General features: G+C 43.7%; 1 protein-coding gene across 3 annotated transcripts in view; it reads right to left on the minus strand.

Annotated features, from left to right (window-relative positions):
- LOC149370516 (MAM and LDL-receptor class A domain-containing protein 1-like) overlaps window positions 1-24,683 on the minus strand; it is a 197,706-nt gene that overhangs the window by 41,550 nt on the left and 131,473 nt on the right. For all 3 annotated transcript variants that reach the window (XR_016285828.1, XM_089562058.1, XM_089562069.1), the window contains 9 exons: window positions 23,336-23,420; window positions 21,743-21,862; window positions 17,140-17,292; window positions 15,456-15,541; window positions 11,964-12,131; window positions 8,991-9,090; window positions 7,102-7,251; window positions 2,163-2,336; window positions 1,270-1,368 (listed from right to left, as the gene is read on the minus strand). Coding sequence is in view for 2 of the 3 variants with exons in the window: in XM_089562058.1 (XP_089418184.1) it covers window positions 1,270-1,368; window positions 2,163-2,336; window positions 7,102-7,251; window positions 8,991-9,090; window positions 11,964-12,131; window positions 15,456-15,541; window positions 17,140-17,292; window positions 21,743-21,862; window positions 23,336-23,420 (1,135 nt within the window). In the remaining variant the exon portion in view is untranslated. The remainder of the gene's footprint in view (window positions 1-1,269; window positions 1,369-2,162; window positions 2,337-7,101; window positions 7,252-8,990; window positions 9,091-11,963; window positions 12,132-15,455; window positions 15,542-17,139; window positions 17,293-21,742; window positions 21,863-23,335; window positions 23,421-24,683) is intronic.

Raw genomic sequence — 24,683 nt, forward strand, 5'->3', positions numbered from 1 at the left:
ACTGCAGACCTTTTGGTCCAAGCAGGAAGGGCAAAAGCAACAAGAAATGGTTACAGAGCATCTTACGTACATACATATGTTTAAAATTCATGCATGCAGATATAAAATCACTCAGAGATACATCTTCGTCAATCTAAAATAGCTAATAATAAATTTAGAAATAGTTAATAAAATAGGTTATAAATAAATTTAGAGTTACAGTGAGAGGAAGAGCGAAGTTCATCTACTCATTTGCGCCGGTAAACGGCTAACACTCAGTGCACAGTACGTTCTTGAGGTGTCATTGTACTAGAAGCAGACAGTGAACAGATTCTTGACTGTCAGAGAGAATGACTGAGTCTAGTGGCACGGACTCTTTGTGGTGAAGACCTCGGCGTGTTCGATAATAAGTGTATTTCCAATGAAACACCACATTTCTTTGTAACTCAGTAGCATTAAAGGCCCCGTTGCCCAGAAAATGTGGTTTCGGAGTTGTAGGCGAAAAATCACGAGTATGGCTCTGGCTGGTGGTCCACAGAGAGCAACCTAGGAGGTAGGTTGGCCATCTAAGTCACGTGACTTTGCAGCGTCATCACAACCTAACCCCAGGATAATCAGGAAACTGCCCACCGTGGCAGGTGGCAGTTAAATGTATGATTGGTCGCCTGGGAAGTGCAATCTCGGTCGCAGAAGGCCGACTGCTGGGAGCACCTGCCATCGCAGGGCAGTGGCGCATCGCTGAACTGCTGCACCACTGAGTCAGGAGGGGCTATGAGGACTCCTAGAGATCCATGAATGTAAAGTATAGAATGAACTTCTGCATATGTGGGATTTAACTCATTACCCTAGCGCGTCATACAAATACCAAGGCATTTTTCGTGTAAGAAATAGCTCAGAATGTGACTGCTGTTCGAATTTTCTCGGAATGTGTGGCACAAAAACATGCGATAGCACAAATCAGTGCTGTCATAATCAAAATAATGGGACAATTTTCCTTCAGGACCATAAAATTTTGTGATGGTCGCGCAAAGGGGTTCAACTTCCAATAGAAGGCCTGTGCACCGAACTTCAGCCCTCAGATGAAAAAGCGCTTACGCGATGGCCACTTGAAGAATCCGTCCTGTCTCGCTCCTAAACATTCAAATTTGTTTCCCTGAAACGTCTAGGTAAATATATGCTGGCGACATTAAGTCCTCTTCGTGAGCGAAACTCCCTGACACCGTTAAATCTACACCCGATTTCTGTGAACCATATATCAGCATATCCACGCAGCTAGAAGAAACTACTTACCGTTGTTTGGAACGTAGGCGTGGAAACTGACAACGCAAGAGTGGGCAATCTCTCCCAGCTGTGGTGTTAGTAACATGTTGGCGTAGCTCCGGGGCACGTCTGAAATTTGACAAGAGTCCGGCATCAGGTTGAGGTCCGATGATGGCAACCGCTGACGCGCGGCATTGAAAAACTGCAACACAAACGTGCCAGTAGTCCGCAAACACGGCTTCTGACAGCCATTACCGTCAAATGCTCGCGCTAGTTAACCGACTTTAGGGATGAGTTCTGAAAAATTAGTACTGAAATTTTATTCACATTTAAACAGAAGTTCGACGTTAAGTTTACGCCATTGCTCTTTGACACTGGAATGTGCACCTGGTAAATATTTCAAATGTCTGAAGTTATGTTAGTTGTTGCAAATACGGTATATTGGTTGATTTTGGTTTTCTTTTACTGCTCGTCCGATAGCTGGTGGTATTTTCGGAGTAACCCTAAAGTGGAAATTTTTATTTTATAAATTTTTTTAAATGGTTTGCACATAGCTTTTTTTTGCATGCTGGGTTTCTTGACACCCTTCTCTTTTCTTTTGTTGTAATTTAAGAATATGAGCTGCCGTTGCAGGGGATTAATAGTATACCTTATTTCCTTGTAGCTACAACAGGATTTGCGCCTCAAAATATTATGCAAATTTATTTTCGCTTCCTATTAGATTTGCGTGCTAATATTATGATATTTTTAAGAGCTTAAAGTAACAACAGCACTACTTGTAAGCTCTTGAAGAACAGACTTTATGCCAACAGTGTTCCAAGAAAGGAACAGAAAATGCGAGTACATTTACCCACAAAATCTCAAAGTGCTGGAAAAGCTAAAGACTTTATATAACAATGCAGCATCTTTTAAAATTTTATTACCTGGATTAATCAATGAGAACGCAGCGTAGGCCCCATAGTCGTTAAGCTGGCTGTCAGTGGTGGGGAATAACTTGTTGCTCTTGCCATCCTGGACCCTTGTCCATTTCCATCCGAAGCGCTCGCTTGGGTCCTCATTTTCAAGTCCGCACAAATCGGTTGAAAAGTCGCAGGCTCCTAAAAAGACAAAAGGAGATGGGGTATTCGTTCTACGCCCGGTGCCTGAGCTCAAGTGTACGCTTGGAGCCGCTTCGTTAACGGCAACTATTTAATTGCATTGGCCATTCAAACCATTTCTATCACTCAACAAGGGCTCCAGTCAGCCAGGAGAAGAAATATTTAGCACCACACGCAAGGTGTCACGCCACAACAGATGTGCCGTTTGATGGGAAGCTCATGGTATTATTATGTGATAAACACAGAATAATCTGAGAAACATTTGGAAATAAATACAAACCTACAACCGGACGCACATCACGAGGCAACAGTTCAGGTCTCATGGAAGCCATCTGTTTATTTATTTATTTGTGACGCTGAGTGTGCCGCGCGGCATAAAACGTGGTGTTAGTGGCTAACGCTGGAACATGTTACAAAAACGTATGAAGCCCGGTTGCGTGTAAAAAGTCACATAAGCTTCGGGCGTAAATGTTTTTCCTTATCCACACGTGCAAAGTAGAGTCATTGTTGGCAGACAGGCCTGCCTCTTGAAGAACTCGAGCGCGCACCAGTAACGTTCCTGGACATGTCCACAGAAGGTGGTGGACATTGGTGTCGGTGTCGTTTTAACTTTTCAGTATTTGGTAAGATTTGTTGAGAGATTTGGAGAGTTTACTGTCTTGTACTACTCATCAGCAATGTAAAAAGACCCTTAGTAAATATCTCATCTGAAAATAACTTTACCTTACTTTTAAATTTAATCTGGCAATTAGATAAGTGGGTTAATTTAACAAGCCCTTCTAACCGTGGGAAGCTTTCATTCTTTAGAAACTACACCAATATTTAGTTACTGCCTTCAGACTGAAGATGTGGATTGCTAGAGCTCATACTGTGCAAAATAAACAATTTGTGTGGAGTCTGTTGGCGGAAGAGAGGTCTAATTTAATGTTCGTCCGTTCTCTCCGTGCGGTTCGTTCATTAAGGCAATTATACCGCACTTCAAACTTCTATATTTTATTTGGAAGAGAATTGCTGCTTATCACCTGAAGCGGAGTCCTTGAACAGGTTTATGGAATTTATACTCCGTCTTTCAATATGAGAGCTCTGTATGCCCAAAGCGGCCGCACGGCGACGCTGCCGTCAACCGCGGATAATGTTTTGGCAAGGGGCGGAGCGGGTGGGCGGCCGCCTATGCGTAGAAAGTGACGTTTTGCGATCTATCATCGCGCCATTTTCTTGGGTCCGCCTTTGATCAGGTGCAGTACAGAAGTATATGAACGCATGTGTTGTTGTGAAACGAGCGAGTGCTACCAATGATGCCTTCACGTTGTTGCGTGACACGCAGCCGCTCCGGCCACATGGGCAATGGCGGAAACATAATAACTCCCCCCACCCCCCTTATTTGACGCCACACCGCGAGAGAAGTGGAAATGCGCCATCCTCCTAAAAGCAATTGGTGGCTTCTCCTTTGATTGACCGTACGTGCGCTGTGAAGAACATTTTCCTACCACTGATATCGTTCGGTACGCTGAGTTCGTTGTGAACGAGGGCAATGTTTTGCTGTGACATATGCAGCCGAAGCTGAAGCCTGACGCTGTTCCGGGGGTATTCCATGAACTTCCACGAAGCTTAGCAAAAAACAAAACTTGCTTTCAGCTACCAGCCAAGCGATGCCGTATCGCATCGTATACCTGCCCGAACTACCCGAACTCTCTTACCCGAACTACCCGGCCATCGACGGCGCTACAGAGACAGGTAATGGCGGTGAGCCTCAATATGAACGCATATTGTTCGCTCAGATGAGTACGTCAAAGCTTTCAACAAAAAAAAAGACACAGGCTGTCATGACGTCTTTCTGTTTATTACTTTTTTTTTATCAGATGTACAAAGTGTGGAAAAAGCCTGTGAAACTGGAAAGATCGCCCGCAATCCCGGCCTCCTTGAAAGAAAATTACTGCTTCTTAAGACTAAGTGCCACATCCACGAGTGTCAAGAGAAGCTTGATAAAGTCACAGCACGTGTAAACAAATTGCGCAACTATGCGTGCGAATGACCAGCCAGTGCAAGAAAAAAGTCTACCAATAACTGCTCCTATGTTGATAACTCCTTGTCTTCCCGGTATCTGTAGTATATGTGAATAAGTGATTCATTCTGTTAAGGCGATCGCTTTCTCATTTTGCGGATGTATACAGCCGAAGACGGTGACGGGAGGTTGTGAAAATAATTTACATTACTATGTTCAAATATACCTCGATACAGTGCTGTAGTGCGCACCAAAGCTCAGCAATTCAGAACGGCATTATTCGATCGGTTCTGTGCAGTTAGCGGCGCTACGCTGTAGCTGTAGGTGTTTGCAGCGCACACGAAACACGGACGGACAGAAAAGGGAACGAAACACAGCGCTGTGTTTCGTTCCCTTTTCTGTCCGTCCGTGTTTCGTGTGCGCTGCAAACACCTACAGCATGAAAAACCAACTAGCCCAAGAAAAGACGATTATGCCGTAGCATTGTCACTATGCGAATTGCGACACCATGCTGGCATAACGGTAAAGCTATCTCGGCCGCAATGCGCCATTCACAAGCACAAAAGATCAGCAAGTGATAATAAATCTAATAAATAAATGAAAATAGCGAAGTCGAATGAAATGTGCTTCCGAAAGATGAGCGCCGTGATGCCGTGCATATAGGAACAGCCAGAATGACGTTTTGAAGCGTTCTTCCACTTCAGTCACAGACGCATAGCCATGCCATGCTTTAAACCATCCCAAAAAATTCCACACCAGCTAGTGCTCAGCATATCGCTGTATAAAGTAGCGTGCTGCTAAACCTGCAGTCGTATCCACTGAACCCGAGGGAGAAACCCGGGCGGAGCATGAATGCAATGAGTGCAGTCTGAACGCGGGCTTTACCTTCCTGCGCACTGCGTTGCGTTGCCGTCCGTGTTGTAGGTTCATGAGCGCACCACACTTTTTGGCAAAGTTTTAGTGCCACATTAAGCGTGAAAAGTCTCTATGCAGCAGCCAGGCGATCACGGAAACAGAGCCAGCCGTGGCGCTGCCTGCAGCGCTCTTTCTCTATACAGGTCTCAAGCGGGCTAGGATTACAGAACTATAGCGGATACAGGACGTCCGTTTTAATCATTCATAAATAATTAAAAGACCAAATAACAGCACGGGCGTGGAAGGAAGATTTCTTCGTACAATCACTCCATACGTCGCCGGGCCGGTCTACCAATTGCTGATCCTCGATAACCGGTGGCGCCTCTAGCGGCCGCTTTCGTCCTGCAAACAAAACTCCGGCTGGGATTTCGTGACCATAAAGCTATTGAAGGACTCTGCTAGAAGTAAAAACATCTAAAGGGGCAGGAGCTGTCGTGCATCCCAGCAGTAGAGGTCTTGTAAATTTTGTTTTTATGGCACTTTAGCCTAATCAGCTGCTATTGAATGCAATTTTTAATGGACCATGAAAACGATTACAAATTTTATTGCGGCACAACTTAAAGCTGCATTCCAAAAATTACGAGTGTTCCAAGACGTGCACCATGGTTGAAACATTACGAGAGAGTAAGACGTTACTGATTCGCCAAGTAGAGAGAAATACAAGTAGAGAGACTGTATATTGTAGGTGTCCGCGTTGCCAGAAACGATTCCGCCGTTGAATGGTGCCACTTACGTTAGCACTCCCTAAATGAATTATGCCCCCGTGTTGTCTACCAGTATGACACTTTGGTAATGCTGAGACCGACCTAATAAACTACCGCTCACTGAAGGTACCTCCTGTGAGACCTATTGGAAAACAAGACCATCCGCTGTTATATCCTTGCCACTGCCAATATATTCTGAAAAAGCTATATATAGCTGTTATATTACTATGCAGAAGCAGTCGCATCAAAAGCTTGTAGCAACAGATCCGGGATGAGGTATGGGGGGTATGGGGGACATGGATTCTATCGGAAATGTCAGTAGCTGCCAGCCTAATAAATACCCCAAGAACGAAATATGTCAGTACATTTACCCACCTTTAAGCGAACGATTGAATACAGCTTCGACCTCAATTCTTCGACCTCCACCCCCAGCCATTCATGGAACCTCCAACTCTTTGTACACGCGAATATGATTCTGACAAGCAAAAACGCGGGCAGTTCTCTGTTCAGGCATACAGCAGAAGCACGGTTTATTCTGAGGAAAGTAACCTTTAGAGCAGTAACCTTTAGGGCCTAGAGAAGGATTTCACGGTGGTGCTGCCAAGAAACGAATGAAGCTTGCCTTCTGCTTACTAAGGTAAACTAATAACAGAAGTGGCTTTGTTGTGTGTTTTGCTGTGCAAAGGCATTTTAAGCGTTAACTCCAATAGTACGTTGGCCGCTTTCTCGACGACCACACTGAATACGCATTAATCATGGGTAGCTTGATCTTTGAGCTTCTCCTCCAGTGCATGCTCTCCGCTCTGATAGCGTGTCGACCGCACTCATTGTAACGCCCCCACTTCTCCCGCCGTCCGCTCCTGGCTCGAGTGGCGGCACGTCCGCATGCCGTCACGCAGTCGGCTGGTCCAAATCTACTTTCAGTTAGCGTTAAACACGGAAAAAATTTATAGTCATCTGAAAATGTTGGTGTTTTGAGTTTCACAAAAAACTGTGTAAGCTTCATTGACTGAAAAGCTAGCCAGAATATTGATTAAAAAAAAACCTAATCCAGACTTTATATCTCGAAATATGGTTTTACGACTCCCTTTTGTTCATTAAGACCGCATGGTCCTAATATATTCAAAATGATGCTTTCACGTACCGCATCTAGTTTCATCAGCGCCGTTAGAGCAGTGTTCCTTGAAGTCGCAAACCTGTGACAACGGGATGCATTGGCTGCTGCCCGAGCACTGGAACTCTTCTTCACCGCATAAGGATGATGGTGCGGTTGGCTCTGGCGCCAGTGGCAGTTCTGGAATGGGAATGCAATGAAATCAAAACGGAAAAATAAATCACCTCCGTATTTCAGAAGAGCTCGAAGAGATTGGGCTCTGCAACATTCTAGACCGTTTAAAGTCAACAATAAAGGACCTGAAACTTTCGGCACATCAAAGCAACGATGTGAAATTTGTACTTTCGAGTATCATAGACCATACGCATTGCGTTCAGAAAGTTATGGGCATCATATAGCAATCACCCAGCGTTAACGTTTTCTGGATCATAGGTCGTGGAATATTTTGGCTGCTCAAAGTATCAACAAGCATAATGGATTGCTCACCTTCATTCGCTGTTGTTCTAAGTATATATTTATTAGTCATTATAAGCTGCAGGTAGAACGGCAACGCAGCATAACATGCCGGTAAGGAGTTTGATTACATCATATACCCTAGAGCTGCTGTCATTCAGTATGTCACCATAAAAAGTGACTTTTTTGTGTGACGTGTGCAATTTTGCTTTCTTTTCAAAAAAAAAGAAAGATAAATGAAAGTTAACATAGCAATAGTTAAACGTATCAGACACAACTTTCATACAATATAGTGTCATTTCATTATAGTTTCCTCGGAGCTCCAAGTTTCAAGAGGCAACTTAAAGTAGACATGAAATAAATTGTGCAGCTCTGAAAGCACACAGTTTAACAACGCGCATTCACATTAATAACATTCTTAACATTAGAAGCTATGCTGCAATAAATAATTTTAATTTTAATGCACAGAAGCGAAGGCCTGTGGGCTTGTCATTAAATAAATTATTAGGCTTTGTTTTTTATGGCCTATCCTGAATAGCAGATTATGCTGCATAGCTACTAAAGGGTCCTCCTTCCCACTGGTGAGATTTTGGAAGCATAATAGAAATTTTTGAAGCATAACTACTTTTGATAGTTTTTATTTTATTCAGGTTTTTGCAGTAAGAATCCATTCTTTGCTTTCTCTGCATATTGTGCTGTTTCTTCGATTAATACACAGATACTTATTTCTGAGAAAATTGGAATTATATATGACACACGTTTTTTGCCTCGAAATTTAAACTAGGGACGTCAAAACGAAAATGTCTCCTAAACAATCGCTTGGGATGCAGCCGCATTGATGCCTGGCTCCAGAAATTGCAGTTAAAAGAACCATGGCATAGGCAGAGTTTGGTTGTGTAAATAAATGTATCGGTAATGCCCTGCCTTTATTTCAACCATTTTTAACTTTATAAGCGTGCAGTTTCATACAAAACAACCTTTTATCACCAGAAGGTAGTCTATCGACACAGGGGATTCTCCTCGATTTCTCTGCGATGTCTTTTTTTCAATTCACCATACCGATGTATACTTATTCGAAACGCCATACTCTTCTTCAGAAGTGTATGTAGCTTTCTAGAAATCCGCTTCGGTATTTCCTTCTGAGCAATCGGTTCGCAGTAATTACGGTAGTTATGGTTACCTTGGACAGTTATTTTTTTTTCGAAGTTCTATTTTCACAGGATACACGTCGGGAGAGGAAAAGAAATGAAACTGCAGGTCTGTGCATACATTTCGAAAAATCTGTTTCATGAAAAGTGTTGAATATCATTTTACTTGGTTATTTCGTGGCCATGGGCGTCTGGCATTCACACCGAAGAGAAGTGTTTATATGACGGGAATATCATGCTAGTATGGCTGTGCTGTGCTGCATCGAGATATCACTATGACACTCTAAAACGGGTTCATGATCTTTGGCCTCGGCTTGCCTTCATGGTAGGGTGTGCAGCCTTCCCAAAATGTCACGTCGTCTATTGCAATGTAACCCTGCTTGTTGCCGGGGTTCTTATGTTCCCCAATGAATGCCACCTGCAAGAAAAAAAAGACAGGCTGAGATATTCTGACAATTGTGAAAAATTCACCACAGGAATTGAACACGAACGATGCTCTTGCAGTGTAATGGTGTCCCTGAACGCTAAAAAAAACTGTAACGGAAGAAACCGACGTCACTGCGCGCAACCCAGCTCAGATGGAGAGGAGCCCCACCTCGGCTCCGGAGCGACTCGGAGCGGAGATCCATCGTGGCGGCTATCAACTAACCGGGTCATGAAATAAACACACTTAAAAACAGCTTATGCTAGAACGCCGCAAAGATGGATCAGTGCCTTGAGTCGCTGTAACTCTAAGGTGGACTTGACGTTCATCTGCGCTAGGCCGCGTGCACTGACGCCGGTCTGTTTCAGCAAAATCATTTGTTATGAGTAGACGAAAATATTTCGGAATGAACGATGCAAAGAAAGATCTGATCAGAAGGAGCTGACTTGCAGCCAGAGACTCAGAAGGAGCTGACCAGCAGCCGGAGACGGCTACACTGCTGTTTCACTTCTCTGCGAGACAAACAATGCTGAACATAATTTTCTGTGCAAGCTAATCGCTTCGTAAGTTTACAATAACTGGCTCCATTCAAATATAACAGTTATTTTACTAAGGTTAAGCCAAGTGCCTCACAGCTGTGTACTGGGATAGTGTGTTCAGAACAGCGTTCTGTCGCTAAGTCGCTAAGTGCATTGCTGATTACGGCGTCCATTGTAAAACCAAAGAGAGGGCTGTGAATCGCTTAAAATTTAATGTAAAAAGATGCGCTCCACCTACATCAGCTGACAATCTGAGTGAAGCAAGCAGAAATCCGCCCACTTTTCTCTGAAGTCAACTGCGCGATGCTTTTGCTAACTTTAGAGATTGTCAGATTATCAATGTGAAAAATATTTCTTTCATACCGAAGGCTACCGAGACTATTCTACCTACTGTACTACTAAGAACTGCGTGCAACAGTGTGTCGCGCCAGTTATCCTCCAAAAGCTCTTGGTGACTGGAAGAGAGTTGGTTACCGTTCGACGTAGTCACTACTAAATTTTCTTCACTGGTAGGCAAGCGATACGCATGTAGTTAAGATTGGCTGTGACCCTGAGTTTGTAATTGATTATACGCCGGGAAACCGTACAGAATTGGACGTCTTAGTGGTGAAAAACAAAATTATTCTCGCTCTCCTGTGTGCGTTTGGTTTAGACGTGATACCTGGAGCATTGCACGTAAACCGACATGACATTGCTGTTTTTATTTCCTGCAGTCCTTTTGCCAGAAGCAGTGTGGCCGTCCCAGAGCTAGTTGTAGAAACCACGTGGAGGATACTTGTCTGGGTCATATCACCTCGTGCGGCAGGATTCCTTTTATTGAAGCACGTCTTGGCAACAAAGGTGTGTACTGTATGCTTCCATATCTTTCAATGTGAAAGCATTACTAGGCTATGTCACCAAAACATGTCACCAAAACGTGTCCGCAGTTGTTGTGTCATTCTCAGAATACATATGATCAAACGATTGGTGAAATTGATACAGGACGATGTGAAGATAATGCGAAAAAAAGTTGATGTCAATAGGATATAGGTTAACTAATTGGAACCAAAAATGCCGAAGAACCGTCGAAATAGCGCGTGCATCGATATACATAGTGGAAAGTAAAAATGCCGGGGACGGCAAAACAGTAGAAAATAAGCAGAGTCAAAATAAAGCTTAAAATGGTTTGAAGTGCTTTGATGAGTGATAATAAACGGAACAAAAATCTTTTATCGACAGAATAATTAATTAATTAGAAGCAAAAGTTGTCCGACGGTTGAATAGGCTAGACGGGGATATAGTATTTAGAAGAAAAAGCAGCAATGGCACCAAATTTGAAAACCAAAATGAGTGATTGAGGTGAAAATGGGTGTAATCAGAATAAGTGTGATCAGTTAGAGTGATTAATTAAGAAAAATATAAAGCAAAGTGATTGCAATAGACAACCGCAATCAATGAAGATGATTAATCCAAAGCAATTAATGACAATGAAATCGCTAATTAATGTGTTGTTGAAGGTCAATGCGATGCTAATTAAGAGCAAAGAGGGGAAAGTTAATCAGAGAGGGGCAAAGAAAGACAACTAGTTCCGTGGAAGCTTCAATGTTTTCGCGTTCTCCCAATGCGGGTTGCCGCAGAGGTCTGTAACGTTTTTATTATTTTGTATTATGCTGCTTCCATTGAATTCTCCACTTCGCTCCCAGATGTAGATTCCTGCAATCTAGTGGTTTTGTTATTGCTGCTTTTCTTTGCGAAATTAATCTTTTTGGAGATCGCTTTTATTCTTACATGCTGTCCCTTTAAAAGTGTTCCTCCAATCAGTTTTGTCTGAGCGTTGCAGTGTCTTTTCTGCGCGTCCTACATTATAGTGTCTACTTACCAACAGTCCCTAGAGGTGCAATGAGGAAACTGATAAACATGTTAGCCCTGATTTGCCGTTTCTCTGTGAAGATCTCATCGTTTCCTACGCAGGCTTTATAAATCAAAAGCATTTCTAGTCTTTTTCGGCACAGTCAATTAAGGAAGCAAGCCATTGAAAACGAATAATCAGCGCATCCTTCTGTTCCGAGCATCGTTCAACACCACCAAGGTTATCATGTTTACTCTTTCTGAATTACATGTTCGTGCCTCTTGCTTGATGCTTTCTTTTCTTTGCAATTTCATATCTGCTTGTTCTGAAATTTGTTCAGTGTGAAGAATTATGGTTCTACCAATGTTCAGTTCATTTTCTATTCCAACGAGCTGCAAAATATGCTGTGCGCTGTAGTCTGGAAGCACAGTTACTGTCGACAATTATATTCACAATATAGTACTGAAGCGCAGTTACAAATAAGTTACAGTTCGTCTTACCTGATATGGGGCATCTTCACTGAATGCCACCATGGCTTGAATAAAATGGAAAAAATCTGTTGGTTTGGACTGCTTCCACACAGTTCTCCAGGGGCCATTCTTTGTCGTACGGAGAGCGAGTTTAAGTTCGGAGTCGGCTTGGCCTTGGATTGTGAAGAAAAATGTTATCTGGTAAACAGAAAAAAAGCATATAATGCGCAAATCGTAATGTAAACAGAACAGCAGTGGTGTAGCGTACACAACTGCTGAAATGCGCTAGTCGAAGGTTTCAAATTAAAATTACGCACCCTGCCATTTCCATCTACTTTTGCGGAGTAATCATATGCATTAATATTATCATATGCATCAATAAAGTGTCCACATAGGTGCACAGTTTCAGCGGCATCTCGTCTTTAACCCATTAGGGCCCAAGGAAAATCTAACTGTGGGATTTCCTTCATTTTTAGCACATAATGCTCGTTTATGAAGAAAAGCAGATTCCTGAAATTTTGTCAGGATTGCTTCATTCGTTCCGAAGTTGCACAGGTGTACTTTTAATAGTACGCTGGGTCATCCCCATAGCGCAAGTGGCTACTTCGCTCCACTCCTACTTGGTAGCGTTATTTTTGCAAATATGTGCGTGATTTTTACGCACGGTGATATAACACTTCTTGCAGGCCCTCATGAACCGTTTCTGGCTATACTGGCACTGTAGTTATTCTAATTTGCGCGGGAAACTTCCTCTTTCTCAAAGAAGCGTCAGACACGATTGAGCTAGAGTGTCTGTGAACCGCTGATTTCTGCATGTCAAGACGTAGGTAATGACGACTAATGTTCTTACCAAAGCAAAAATTGTCAGCACGTTCGTCTCTTGCAATTAGGCAAATTGTACAGGCGTTCACAATTGCAAAGTTAAGCTTTCAAGTCAACAGCCGGTCCCCCTTTTTGTACCTGATGCCGATGTAGTAGCAGTTCGCCGCTTGATCCGAAAGGTCGGCACGTGCCATACTACAGTTGTAAATTGAAAAAAGTTCTGGCTTACAAAAGGCCAGTTTTTCGTGCGCTCTAGGCAACCACAGCTTTACAAAACATGTAGGCTCCATGTTGTTATAGTTGCAGGCCATAGTGACTACACTGTTGTCCTTAGGCTTCAATAAAGGCCTTTTAACCTACACTCTAGCAGGAAGAACCAATTTTTCCTTGCTATTTCTTTTCCGTTTCTTTCTCTAGGCCGATTGGACACTTCCTAAACCTGTTTTGACGAAACACTCCTGTAGCCGAAAATAACCCCAGGCAGAGCATTACAAGAACATTTTGACTAGTAAAACAAATTGCCAAAAAATACGAAATAGTCACTAAGCGTACACCTCAGGCAATGCCCACACAATACGCAGTTCCAAAAGTTTTTTTTCGAACTCAAGGACTTTCCACAGTAGGTGTGGAATGCATAAGAATAACTGTCTGCTCCGCAGACCACCACGTTCTGATAACCAAAACTTTATTATAACCAGCTAAAATCACACCATCATCATATTCCGGGTAGCTAGCGACAAGTACAGGAGTATTTGAGGCCTCACTGAGCAGACAAAGTGTTTTTTTTTTCCGAAAAATTGCAGGAAACCATAAGGTCTACGACCTGGAATAGATGGGCGCCGTTGTGCACACGGGAAGGCCCAGCGTACTATAGAAAGTACAGCAGCACATAATTCATCATAGCGCAAAAAAAGCCAAAGGCTCAGGACATTCAAAGCATCTATTGTTTACTTTCGTCTTTTGTGCAGCTGTATTCTTGAAACTAGCATATTATGTACATAAACACGGCCGCGAGAAAATTATAACCCACCGGCTAGCGCTACAGTTCGTGGGAAACAAACATCCTGAAGTTTCACAGTAGAAAGCTGACATACTGAGGAAAGGAAGCGGGTCATCTTAGTTAAGCGGCGTGGGCCGATCTTCTGGTGACAAAAGAATGACCTACTTGAAAAGAAAAATGAGATATTTTATGTTGAAATCATGAAAAATTTAACTGTACTTTTAAAAGTACGCTGGGCGCTAATGGGTTAAGGCGCGACGACTGCCATTAGCCCGCGGAAACAATGTTCGGTCAGCGAAAAAACTTAACAGCTAGATGATGCAGCCATTTGAACGAGAGAATGTGATGGAGTTGATCGCAACGGGACTAACGGATATACCAAAGACGTCAAGTCCCCGGAATCTTTCTTTTGCTGCGCTTTAACTGACAAAATTTGATAGCATTTTGCTCCTTATGAAATTACGCCCTTTCCTTATCTAAGTTCACTAGAGCACACAAAGAAGTGGAAAAACAATAATTAGGTGAGGTTGTTCAACAACAATACCGTCGCTCTCCGCGCTGGGACCAACATTGTTGCTTTAGGAGAGGGTCAATGACATCGGAGCGATGGAAAGCTGAAAACAACACTGTTCGAAACGTGTACGCAATGGGTCGGGAGCTGTGCGCAAAGGATATCCGCAATATATTTTTGTTGCCCTAAGTATATGGTTTTATACTGTCTGCCAACGACAACATGATGATGTGAAGTTGAAAACAGCTGGTCGTCGTCGCTGCGCCGTGCACTCAGCATTGTCGGACGCAGTGAGTAACTGTCTCCCATGTGCCAGCGACGGGCAGGAAAGAAAACCGCTCCGAGACAGTGGCGGGAGTGATCGACTTTACGTACGTTGCCACGATTACAGCAGCGCCGGCTGCCGTGCGTTAATGCACACAACCGTCGATAACATTTTTTTTTTGCTCGAAGAACACCGTTATAAGCGCGTTATAAGCGTCTCTGTTTTAAGGCTTATCAAAGCTTGCTTCAGAAGCGTATCATAAAAATAGCCAAACATAGCACGAATAAAAACATTGGGATCCCTTTAGGTCTGCTTAAGCGTACGACGCAACAGCGTTAAAGGGCCCAGTCGACTGGGGGCCTTTGGCACACCCTTCCGCAGACATCGAAACGTCTGTTTCCATGGCATACGGTTCTACTACACTTCGTTATCTGTATTAATTGGCGACGCTAATTTGTAATCCCAATTAAGTAAGCGTGATGAGTTTATGACAGGGCTAACTATATATCAATGCGAGGACTTTTCGTTCAGCAGCGTGTGTGCCCGAGATGAGCACGTTTATGCGTCGCGTGGCCTGCCGCAGCTTAATTGGGCATGCCTTTTAACTACACGCGAACGCGCCTCAACAGTGCCGTCTATTTCATGGATTTTCGCGGGATATCATGGTGAAAAGTAATGCAACTATACATTTTTTTGATCAATCGCCGCCAGGAACTTCGGGCAAGCGCTGGATTACGATGCAGACTCTGTAGATCTGCGTGGAAGCAAGTGTGCAGCTACCACAACAGGGAGTGCGACCGAGGGAGTAATGTCTAGATTATGGCAAGCGAACAAGAGAACCCAGATTATAGAATCGGTATTAGAGGAACAAGGAACGCTGGAAGCTTCAAGGAAGGGGTGATAGTACTCGTATGGCATACTTACGGCACAAGTAGAATTATGATCGAGAGTATGGCCTATAATTGTAGCAACCGTCTTCGTGGTGGAAGAGCGAAGAAGAAGAAATTTTCCTGCAACGAAAGGTTTGCATGGTATGAAAGAATAATACACAATCTGGTGTATTTAAACATAATCGACCCATTCATCTTACAGAGAAAAATTGCAGAAAGAAAACTGATATTTGATGGCAGCAGAAAACGCAGAGAGGCGATCGGGATTTGGAAAGATTTGAAGCAGTATTTCAGATTTTATTTAATTGATATCTGAAAATTTGACTTGTGAAGAAAAGTTGTTCCCGTAAGCATACAGAAATGCAGATTGGTTGCCGCAAATATTTACTGGCATGTCACAATGTAAAAAAAAATGGAAAGAATGCCATCTGGGAGGTAGAAAATTGAATACTCCTTGAATTACCACAAATTCATTTTCTTGCTTGAAGACATATTTGTGACAACGTCCGCGTGTTGGGTTGCAACAAACGGACAAATCCGCTGCCATAGACTCCTGCATCTGTCAGGCATTACGTTCTGAAACCTAAACTATCTCGCAGCGTAGGAGAGTTTGAACAGCTGGCGCGGGAAAAGAGTATTGAAAGGTATTGTATGCATGAGGACAATGAGTGGCAATATCTCAGAACTTAGCAGTCTGGGCTTCAGCAGCCGAGCACTATAACCACAATGCCGTCGCTCGGGATACCAGGCAATAGAGTAATGTGCTAATCTCTTCTACTCCACTCTTCCACTCTAGGAGAAACACTTGGCTGGTAAAGTTTCGACTACTGCTTCTGTGGTCTTCCCTCAACATTACACTCCTAATTGCTATACAAATGCGTCTAGAATAAGCCGGGAATGAGACTTAAAGAGCATCCTCATTGGGAAGGAAATGAACTGAATAGTTTGAGTGCTCCTTTCTTTTAGTACATCTGAATTTATCTTTTGCGAAGATTGAGTACGCGCAATTTCGGCTCATTTAACAGGTGTCTACAGCTTGAAGGTACTACAGGAACTAACAGTTTAACTGACACTATTTTGCACCAATCATAAATTCTGGCGGATTCCTTTTGAAGCATCTTTCTTCTTTGTCTCTGTTCATGCTTCCAATTTATACTGCTATCAACACAATTTATTGCCTTCAGGATAGTCCGGTGGAAGTCTCAAGGAATGGGAATAATATATTTTGAAAGGAAAACGCGATTTTCTTTTTTGCACGAGCGATCTGGTAAGAAGCAACGCATCTTTGGTTGTTAGTATGATAACCGTGTTATTTGTGAAGTACCAACACTGACTGGGATAGAAGGTCGAGTGAACAGAAAAGTAAACGCTTTGGCCATACACGCGAAAAGAAGCAGCAAACTTATTTAGAGGTGTAGATATTGTGTGCTACCAACACGTGTATATTCAGTTTGCCGAAAATCTCACGCGTACCTATGCAAGCTGACATATAGCAAGCAAAAGTAGGGAACACAGAAAAAAACGGTAATATATCACGTGTTCGTAAGGTTGGAACGTACTCTCCTTGATTGAAACATTTTCCCCTGAATTGGAAACTAAAGGAAGCAACAGTTCCTTTCCAAAGCAAACTCAGCGTCGAGCAACAGTTATCTGCCGAGCTGTTTTCTTGTTTGCTTGCTTTTGTTTTGAATTGTTGGGTACCACTATTGGTGGCTTACCTTCCGGGGTTCCCGTTGTGTGATCTCGCGTCGGCGCCATTACAAGGAACGATGACGTTGGGCCCAAGCTCCACTTCTTTGTTCCTTCTGAAGGTGCCTGGGGCACCCAGTCACAGAAGGAAGTGTCGAAGTTACAGCCAAGCCGTAAGTCGCCTGCGAGTTCAGCAGTTATCGCTTTTACAGCCCTGCTTCGCATATACAAGTTCAATTGAAGCCCTCCTTCTGGCTTTAATTTTAGCCCGAACAGAATTGGGATATTTTCTCGTTTTTCCACTTCTACAGCTCCAAAAAAGAAAATAAAGGAAGGCACGTCGATTCTGTCTCTGCTAAACCTGTGAAATCTTGGGATTTCGTTCTCCGAAATGCAAGTACTTTCCATTGACCTATCTGGACAATCTGTACAAGAATCATGTGAGTTCGATTCTGCAGTAAGAGCGTATGGTCTGGGATCAGCCCACTGCTAAAAATAAGCATAAATGAGTTAGAGATGCTCGAGAACATTGTCTCTGGTTTTGTATCTGCCATACCTGGCGTCCAGTACAGTGCATCCTGGAGAAAAAAAGCACTGAACTGGGAATTCGGGCACACGCGCTAAAAGAAGTTGCATCTGAAGTTTTTTCATGCCAATTATTATTAATGTGTTCGCGCTGAACATGAAAAGTATGCGAAATAACCTTTTTATAAATCCAGCCGTGTTGGCCATGATTTTAAGCTTCGTAAATTCGCAACGAAAACTGGTTTGGTTTGGCTTATGGGGCTTAACGTCCCAAAGTGACTGAGGCTATGAGGGACGCTGTAGTGGAAGGTCAAGGATAATTTAAACCTCCGGGGGCATTTAGCCTGCGCTTACATCGCAGAGTACACGAGCTTGCAGCGTTTCGCCTCCATCGAAATTGGACCGCCGTGGTCGGCATCGAACCCGCGTCTTTCAGTTCAGCAGCGGAGCACCATAACCACTGGGCCACCGCGGCCCGACGACAAGTGACTTCTTCAAAATGTCTTTCTTTCTAAACCAGTTAATGTTAAGGAATATAACAGACTGCAGAGTGAAGCTGTGGGTCTTTAATGAAATTATCTTTACTCCTTACTTCTCTTCTTACTCCTTACTTACTACTTACTCTTATCTTTACTTGTACTCCGTAAAGGGAGTACAAGTGTACAGATATACCAACTGCGTCTTCCTAAAGAGTCATTGGTTGTAATATTATGAAATTTCAATGTGTGGACAATTAAATTTTTTTTTTTTTTTTCATACCGGAGAACAAGAAACTTGGGAAAAAATTGCTTGTGCATTTTGAAGATTCGACCGTTCGAAAGAAAATGCTTTTGGCTGCTGGTCAAACTTTTTTCAGCTTGATTCGACATTCCAAGAGGACGATGAACTGGCACGGCTGGTGCGAGTTCGTAGTTAGAATTCGCCACGAATAGACATAGACGAGAAGAGGAAAAAAGTACACACGAGCGCTCACTCGCTCACTTGCGACTAGTTTTTTTTTTTTTTGAGTTCGCATAGAAATGAGTGCATTCATTCACCATAGAGTCAGATAGTGCCCTTACTATCTGACTGAGCTGGAGAGCGGCCAGAGAGATGCGTACTTTTTCAGTGGAATTACAGTAACTGCTTCATTTCTGGAGTGCGGAGCCCAGTTTTCTTTTTCAACGGCTATTTAGCTTTGGCTGGCAAGGTACCAACAGGCGCTGCAAGCTAGCTTCGTTAAGTTCTTGCCCTACGTTGAACTATAACATTTCTTAGCCTCTTTTCGCTCAATCCGGCTCATTCCTTCGTCAAGTTCACTGTTAGTTCGGGGTCTAGACTGCTGCAATGGCAGCACATCCCGAGTTGCCTAGGGTAGTTTTACAAATATGGTGGAGAGTAGAGTGTACGGGTTCCGACTAGCTGCTTGGCTTGAGTTACCGTTATCGAATTTTGACTTATTCTTTAAGAAAATCAAACTCATGGTCTGGTAAAGGGCGTGTGAAACGATTTTTATGTTGGCTACAAAACACGTGGATAACGTTCAGTAAAATACTATTAACTTCTTCGGAGGGTGCAAGCCCTCAAAAATACCCTAAAGTTTTTCAAACAAATCTCAAAAATTTCTCTTTCCGTGGCTCACGGCAACATCAACTGCGGTTTTTGCAAGAATCTTGCCTTGAAATCTCGTGCGACACGCAATGAAATACCACGCACTGTATTTACCAAAACAGGTGCTCTAGATGGCCCGGACTGCAGCCCTTGTTTTCAAAGGCCATTGTTATCTAGAGCAAAAAGTAGTCATTTATGTGCAGGTTCATGTGAAAATTGTGCTCAGGATGTCAGAAACTAGCATTGTATTTCCGATTTACTGCGCTGTCTTCTCAAACAGCATGTGTCGCTTCGCTAGCGCAGCCATCGAATTCATGACATGCCGAGGTTTGTAGCCAAAGCAGATGAAGCACATATGCGGGGAAGCCAGCGCGCTAACCTCGAGTAAACAAATACAGCAGGATGACATACTTTCAGCCGAAGAGTAGTAGAGACCTGTAATATTTTTTTCTAGGTCGCTGTCATGTACGAGTTGAGAACGAAAAGGAAGGTGGTAATTGTTATTCACCATTGTTTTAGGCGTTAGATAAGATAGATATAAAAATGTAGCAAACATATCTGTCACTCCTTAGGCTCTTCTTACTCCCAGTAGAAGGAATTTGAGCAGCCCTTTAAGAAAGTAGGAAATCACTGAAATGATCTCCAGTGCGCAATATGAAAATCTCACCACGGCGGGGCTTTGAGCCAAAAACTGCGAAGCCCTTGGCCCTTCCAAACACTCCGATCATTCATGCGCCAGATAAGAGTTGAGGCTATTAACATCGAGGAAAATTGCGGTCAGGAATTAAATTTCCCAAACGCCGCATGGAAGTGCCCTTTCTTCAAAAAGATTACTGTCGCAGTTACCATGCATGAAGACAGCGTACAGCCGCCGGGTGGTAGGGTACAAATACCGACAGTATTGAATTTTGAACTGCTTATACGGTCCCTCAGAAATGCATTGTGCACTTATCATGAGCCTTGAGTGATTTCACTGCGACAGCTTTTCAGTGTCCGCTCCTGGGTTTCGCGGTGGTATAGTAGTAGTAGTAGTTAGAAGAAGTAGTTGCATAGTAGTAGTCGGGAAACCGGTGGAAGTCTTTACCATGGGAAGCATAGGAGAGTGATGGTGGCCACCGTGGAAGGAGGCGGGTATAGCGAGAGCGGAGGAATCTCCAACACGAGGATGGTTACCACAGTAGGAGGAGGGCATGGCGAGAACAATGGAATTCGTAACCGTAGAGCGTTACCTTAGGAGCCGCGCAGGTGGTAGTTACTGTGGAAATGAGATAGAATGGCGACAGCAGACGAATGAGCAACTGAAGGGTGGTTGCAAGGAGCACCACACCGATTGAATTTGTGTGGAAAAAAGAGGACGAGAGTTCCCGCGCAAGGAGGAAAGTCTGGCATGTGCGAGGAATGAGCAACAGGAGTGCGGCTGTCAGTGGAAGAATCCGGAGAGTGGTAACCAGGGAAGAAGAAAGAGCATGACAAGAGCATAGGAGTGCAGCACGTTCTGTCTGCGGCGGCGATTGCGGAACGTGCCGCCACGGGGCGCGCGTACAGTGGCGACTCGAAAATAGCGCTAATCAAAGAACGGGTATGTGTGTATAACTAATAAGAGTACTCGACAGCCGTACCTATATATGCATTTTGGTCTCAAATTATTAGCCTCAATATATCGTTAAGCATAAATACATGAGTTGTTGTCGGTGAATCTCGTGTTACACCAGGGTAAACGTGCTATGACCTTTTATTAGATGTGTAAAGGATGCTTTTCTCGAGTTGGTACGCTTATTCACTTATTTTCTTTTACATTGCTAGTGTTTCCTGGCCGCAATAACTTTTCTCTTGTTTTTGTTCGTAATTCAGCCTTTTGTGCTGTAAATAAAATGAAAATGGAGTTGCGCTGAGTTTCTCTCTGTTTCTTGACCTGTGCATTTTCTCGTGCTTCGTTTAACCTTTGTTTTGTTTCGGAAACTTCCGCACACTTTGTTGTATCAGCTCTGCGTCACTCAGCCCTCTGCATTATATGCAAGCCTTACGAAAGCCCTTTCAGCCGTTTTGCCCCGTCCCCCCCCCCCTCCGCTCTTCCCTTCGATATCACACGTGTTCAGAAGACGTTGGAGGCTGAAAATAATTTTCACTGAAATTTTGAAGTAAATTTTATCATTGACCACTCCACTTTCAATGCATTTCCCTCGGGCACGATCATTCTATCATGTGCCGGGAAAGGGACCTTGTTCGTCTTAACGTTATCTTACCATAACTTTCAGTTTTGCCACGCATGATTGTGCTGTTTTCTATACGTCAGGCAACAGTAAAGAGAAACTTCGTTTCTATATCTGTTTCCTGGCAAGTTACGAGCTTTTATGAACATCAGAAAATGCCAACCAAATAACCTGTAGCCTATGTCTTATGAACGGCTCAATGCTTTCGGTCTAGCTGCCATTACAGATATAACGTTAAAAAAGTTCCGCTTCACAAGTCCATATCAGCACAGGGCCAGAAATATGTTCATATATCTGCAAAACTTACCACAGTCGTGTTCATCGCTGTTGTCTCCACAGTCGTCTACGTAGTTGCAGCGAGCGTCGACTCCAACGCAGACCTCGTTGGCGCAGCGGAATTGGAATTTCGAACAGTTTTTCTCCTTACCTGCCAAAACAAGACAAGAATTGCTATGCGTTCAGTACGCCACCATTTGGATTCTTTTCCCCAGCACAATTTCTGCACCTTCACGCTGCACACAATATTGCCAACTCTATGCTAACCTCAGGTTAGACCTAACGAGTCCTTTCCTCCATGAAGCAAGAGCAACAAGGAATGCTGAGCGCGCTTCCCAAAATTACTCGGCAAGTATTATCTGCCACCCCACTGCACGAATTCTTCGTGGCTGCGTTCCCGACTATAAGATCCACCTGGACTGGGTACTCGGCCCTACGGGAAACTGCAAACGAAGCAGTCGACCGACTAACACCAGGCCTAACCAACCGGGCGGCCGGCACCGCGGAGCCAGACACTCTTGACGAAGCTCTCTAGACTGGCCAAATTACTAACGTCCAGAGAGAGATGAGACGCCAATTTCCGCGTCCATACCCCGAATTAAACAGAGAGCGAGCTACCATACTACTCAAGTTTCACACTCGATCCTTTGCCACACTAGACTATCGCTCATCACAGACAGGGAACACGGCCGCGCCTGCCAAAATTGTAAGTAGGGAGAAATAGCCACCCCGGCGCATATCCTCTGGGGTTACGCAAGAAACCCGCCCGAACAAGCCTTACTACCAGCTCCCTCCGTAGAGGGATGAAACAGACTCCTCAGAGGGCCAGACAACACCACTCGACTGGCACTCAAAATTTTCGTGGGCTTAGGAAGTCGCCCCACCTGGGGGCCACACCAGGCCCACCCGCACTAAATCTCGACATTCTATGGCAATGAAGTTGTTTTTCTCTCTCTTCCCAACACGGGAAAGAGAAATGGCTAAACTTGGCGGCACTCAAAGAGCCAAAAGCAGCGACGCAAGTCGAGTTTGTTATCCAGCTCGAACAGCAGCGGCTGATTCCAGCGGCAATGGCGCCAGGACAGTAGCAAGGCAGACCAAGCATACTGCACAGCTTGAAGAACAGAAGCCGGCAAAGGCGGTACACATCCAGCAGAAATGGATCCTGGCTAGTTTTTCAAAGTGCATTCACCAGCAAGCCCAGCGAAGAATTACACGTTCATAAGCGGCGGACGTAGTACGTCCTGAGTTACCAGCGGTAACTCAGGACGTACTACGTTCGCCGCTTATGACCGTGGGCGGCGCTGATGAACTCTGTCATGGTCAACACAGTTGTAAACATAAATGTCCGCGAAAGCAGATCTGAGAGCCATCGCCGCAGCTCAGTTGGTAGAGCACCGGACGCGAAACTCGGAGGTCGTGGGTTCGGCTCCCACCGGTTCCCCCCCTACACACACGCACGCACGCACACGCACGCACACTCACACTCACACGCACACGTGCACGCACGCACGCACACACACACACACACACACACACACACACACACACACACACACACACACACACACACACACACACACACACACACACACACACACATAATTAACAATGCATTTCTTACCTGGTAGAGCGCATCCGTCGTACGCTATGAGGTCTACAGCAAACATCGGGTTCCCTTGGGAATTCCGGCTGCCTGTTAAAGAGAACTGGAACGGAATCTGATTTCAGGCCTAAATACTTAATCTTAAAAAAAGCAGCTTAAGATAAGGGGAAAGGCATTTTCTTGTTTCGATGTGTTTACTAAATTTGGCTATGAATTTTTCTACATTTTTTACAATGTATTCAAAAGTTGAGGGCCTCTGAGACAACCAATAGCAACAAGAGAAACACTTGCTTACAGCAAGCAAGTATTTGGAAATTATTTCTTTCAAGCTCGCTCTTTACATGTCATTTCTGAAAAGCCTGCAAATATGCGTTTTGCTTAAAAGCACAAGGCGTGAAAATACTGGCTACCGCCTTTCAATGAAGAGAGAAATTTCTTTAGCGGTGCTCCCACACCAAACATTTACATGTGCTGGCAGATATCATATGTGAATAAGACATAAATATGAACAAAATTCTTCTAATTACTTAGGATAAGGAGCCATTCTTTTGGGCATAATGTGGCCCAGTGGAGACTATCCTTATCCTTACTAGGGAAGTGGAGACTATCCTTATCCTTACTAGGGAAGCTTAAAACAACATCAGCATCAGATCACCTTGGCTTTAATAACAAAATACTCAAAAGTTCATCTGATGGTATTCATCGCATCTTGTCCGCTATTTTTTCACAATCTCTATCATCAGGCGTGATTCCGCTGGACTGGCGCCTAGCTAAAGTTGTGCCAATTTTCAAGTCTGGCGATCGTTCCTCACCACTAAATTACCGAGCCATTTCATTAACTAGCACTGTTTGCAAACTTCTTGAACACGTAATTCACTCGCAGGTAATTAACTATCTTGAAGAACATAACATTATCTTTAAATATCAACATGGGTTCCGTAAAGGCTACTCATGCGAAACGCAACTTGCCGGATTCATTCAAGACATACATTCATCGATGTATGCTGGCATTCAAGTAGACTCCATATTTCTTGATTTTTCTAAAGCTTTGAACAGAGTACCTCACCAGCGGTTATTAATGAAACTAGCACTGCTTAAAATTCACCCTCTTGTCATTGCATGGGTTAAAGAATTTCTCTTTTCCGGGTCTCAATTTACAACTGTCAATAACCACAATTCGTCTTTCAGCCGAGTAAACTCTGGCGTCCCACAAGGAAGTGTGCTTGGACCCTTACTTTTCCTAATATTTATCAACGATTTACCGGATTCCATTTCTTCCTATATCAGACTTTTTTCTGATGATTGTGTAATTTACAGCAAAATTTATTCTAACACCGATTGCCAATCCCTTCAATCTGACATGGAT

This window comes from Amblyomma mixtum, chromosome 1, assembly GCF_055824585.1.
Source record: "Amblyomma mixtum isolate Tamu chromosome 1, ASM5582458v1, whole genome shotgun sequence".
Taxonomy (NCBI): domain Eukaryota; kingdom Metazoa; phylum Arthropoda; class Arachnida; order Ixodida; family Ixodidae; genus Amblyomma; species Amblyomma mixtum.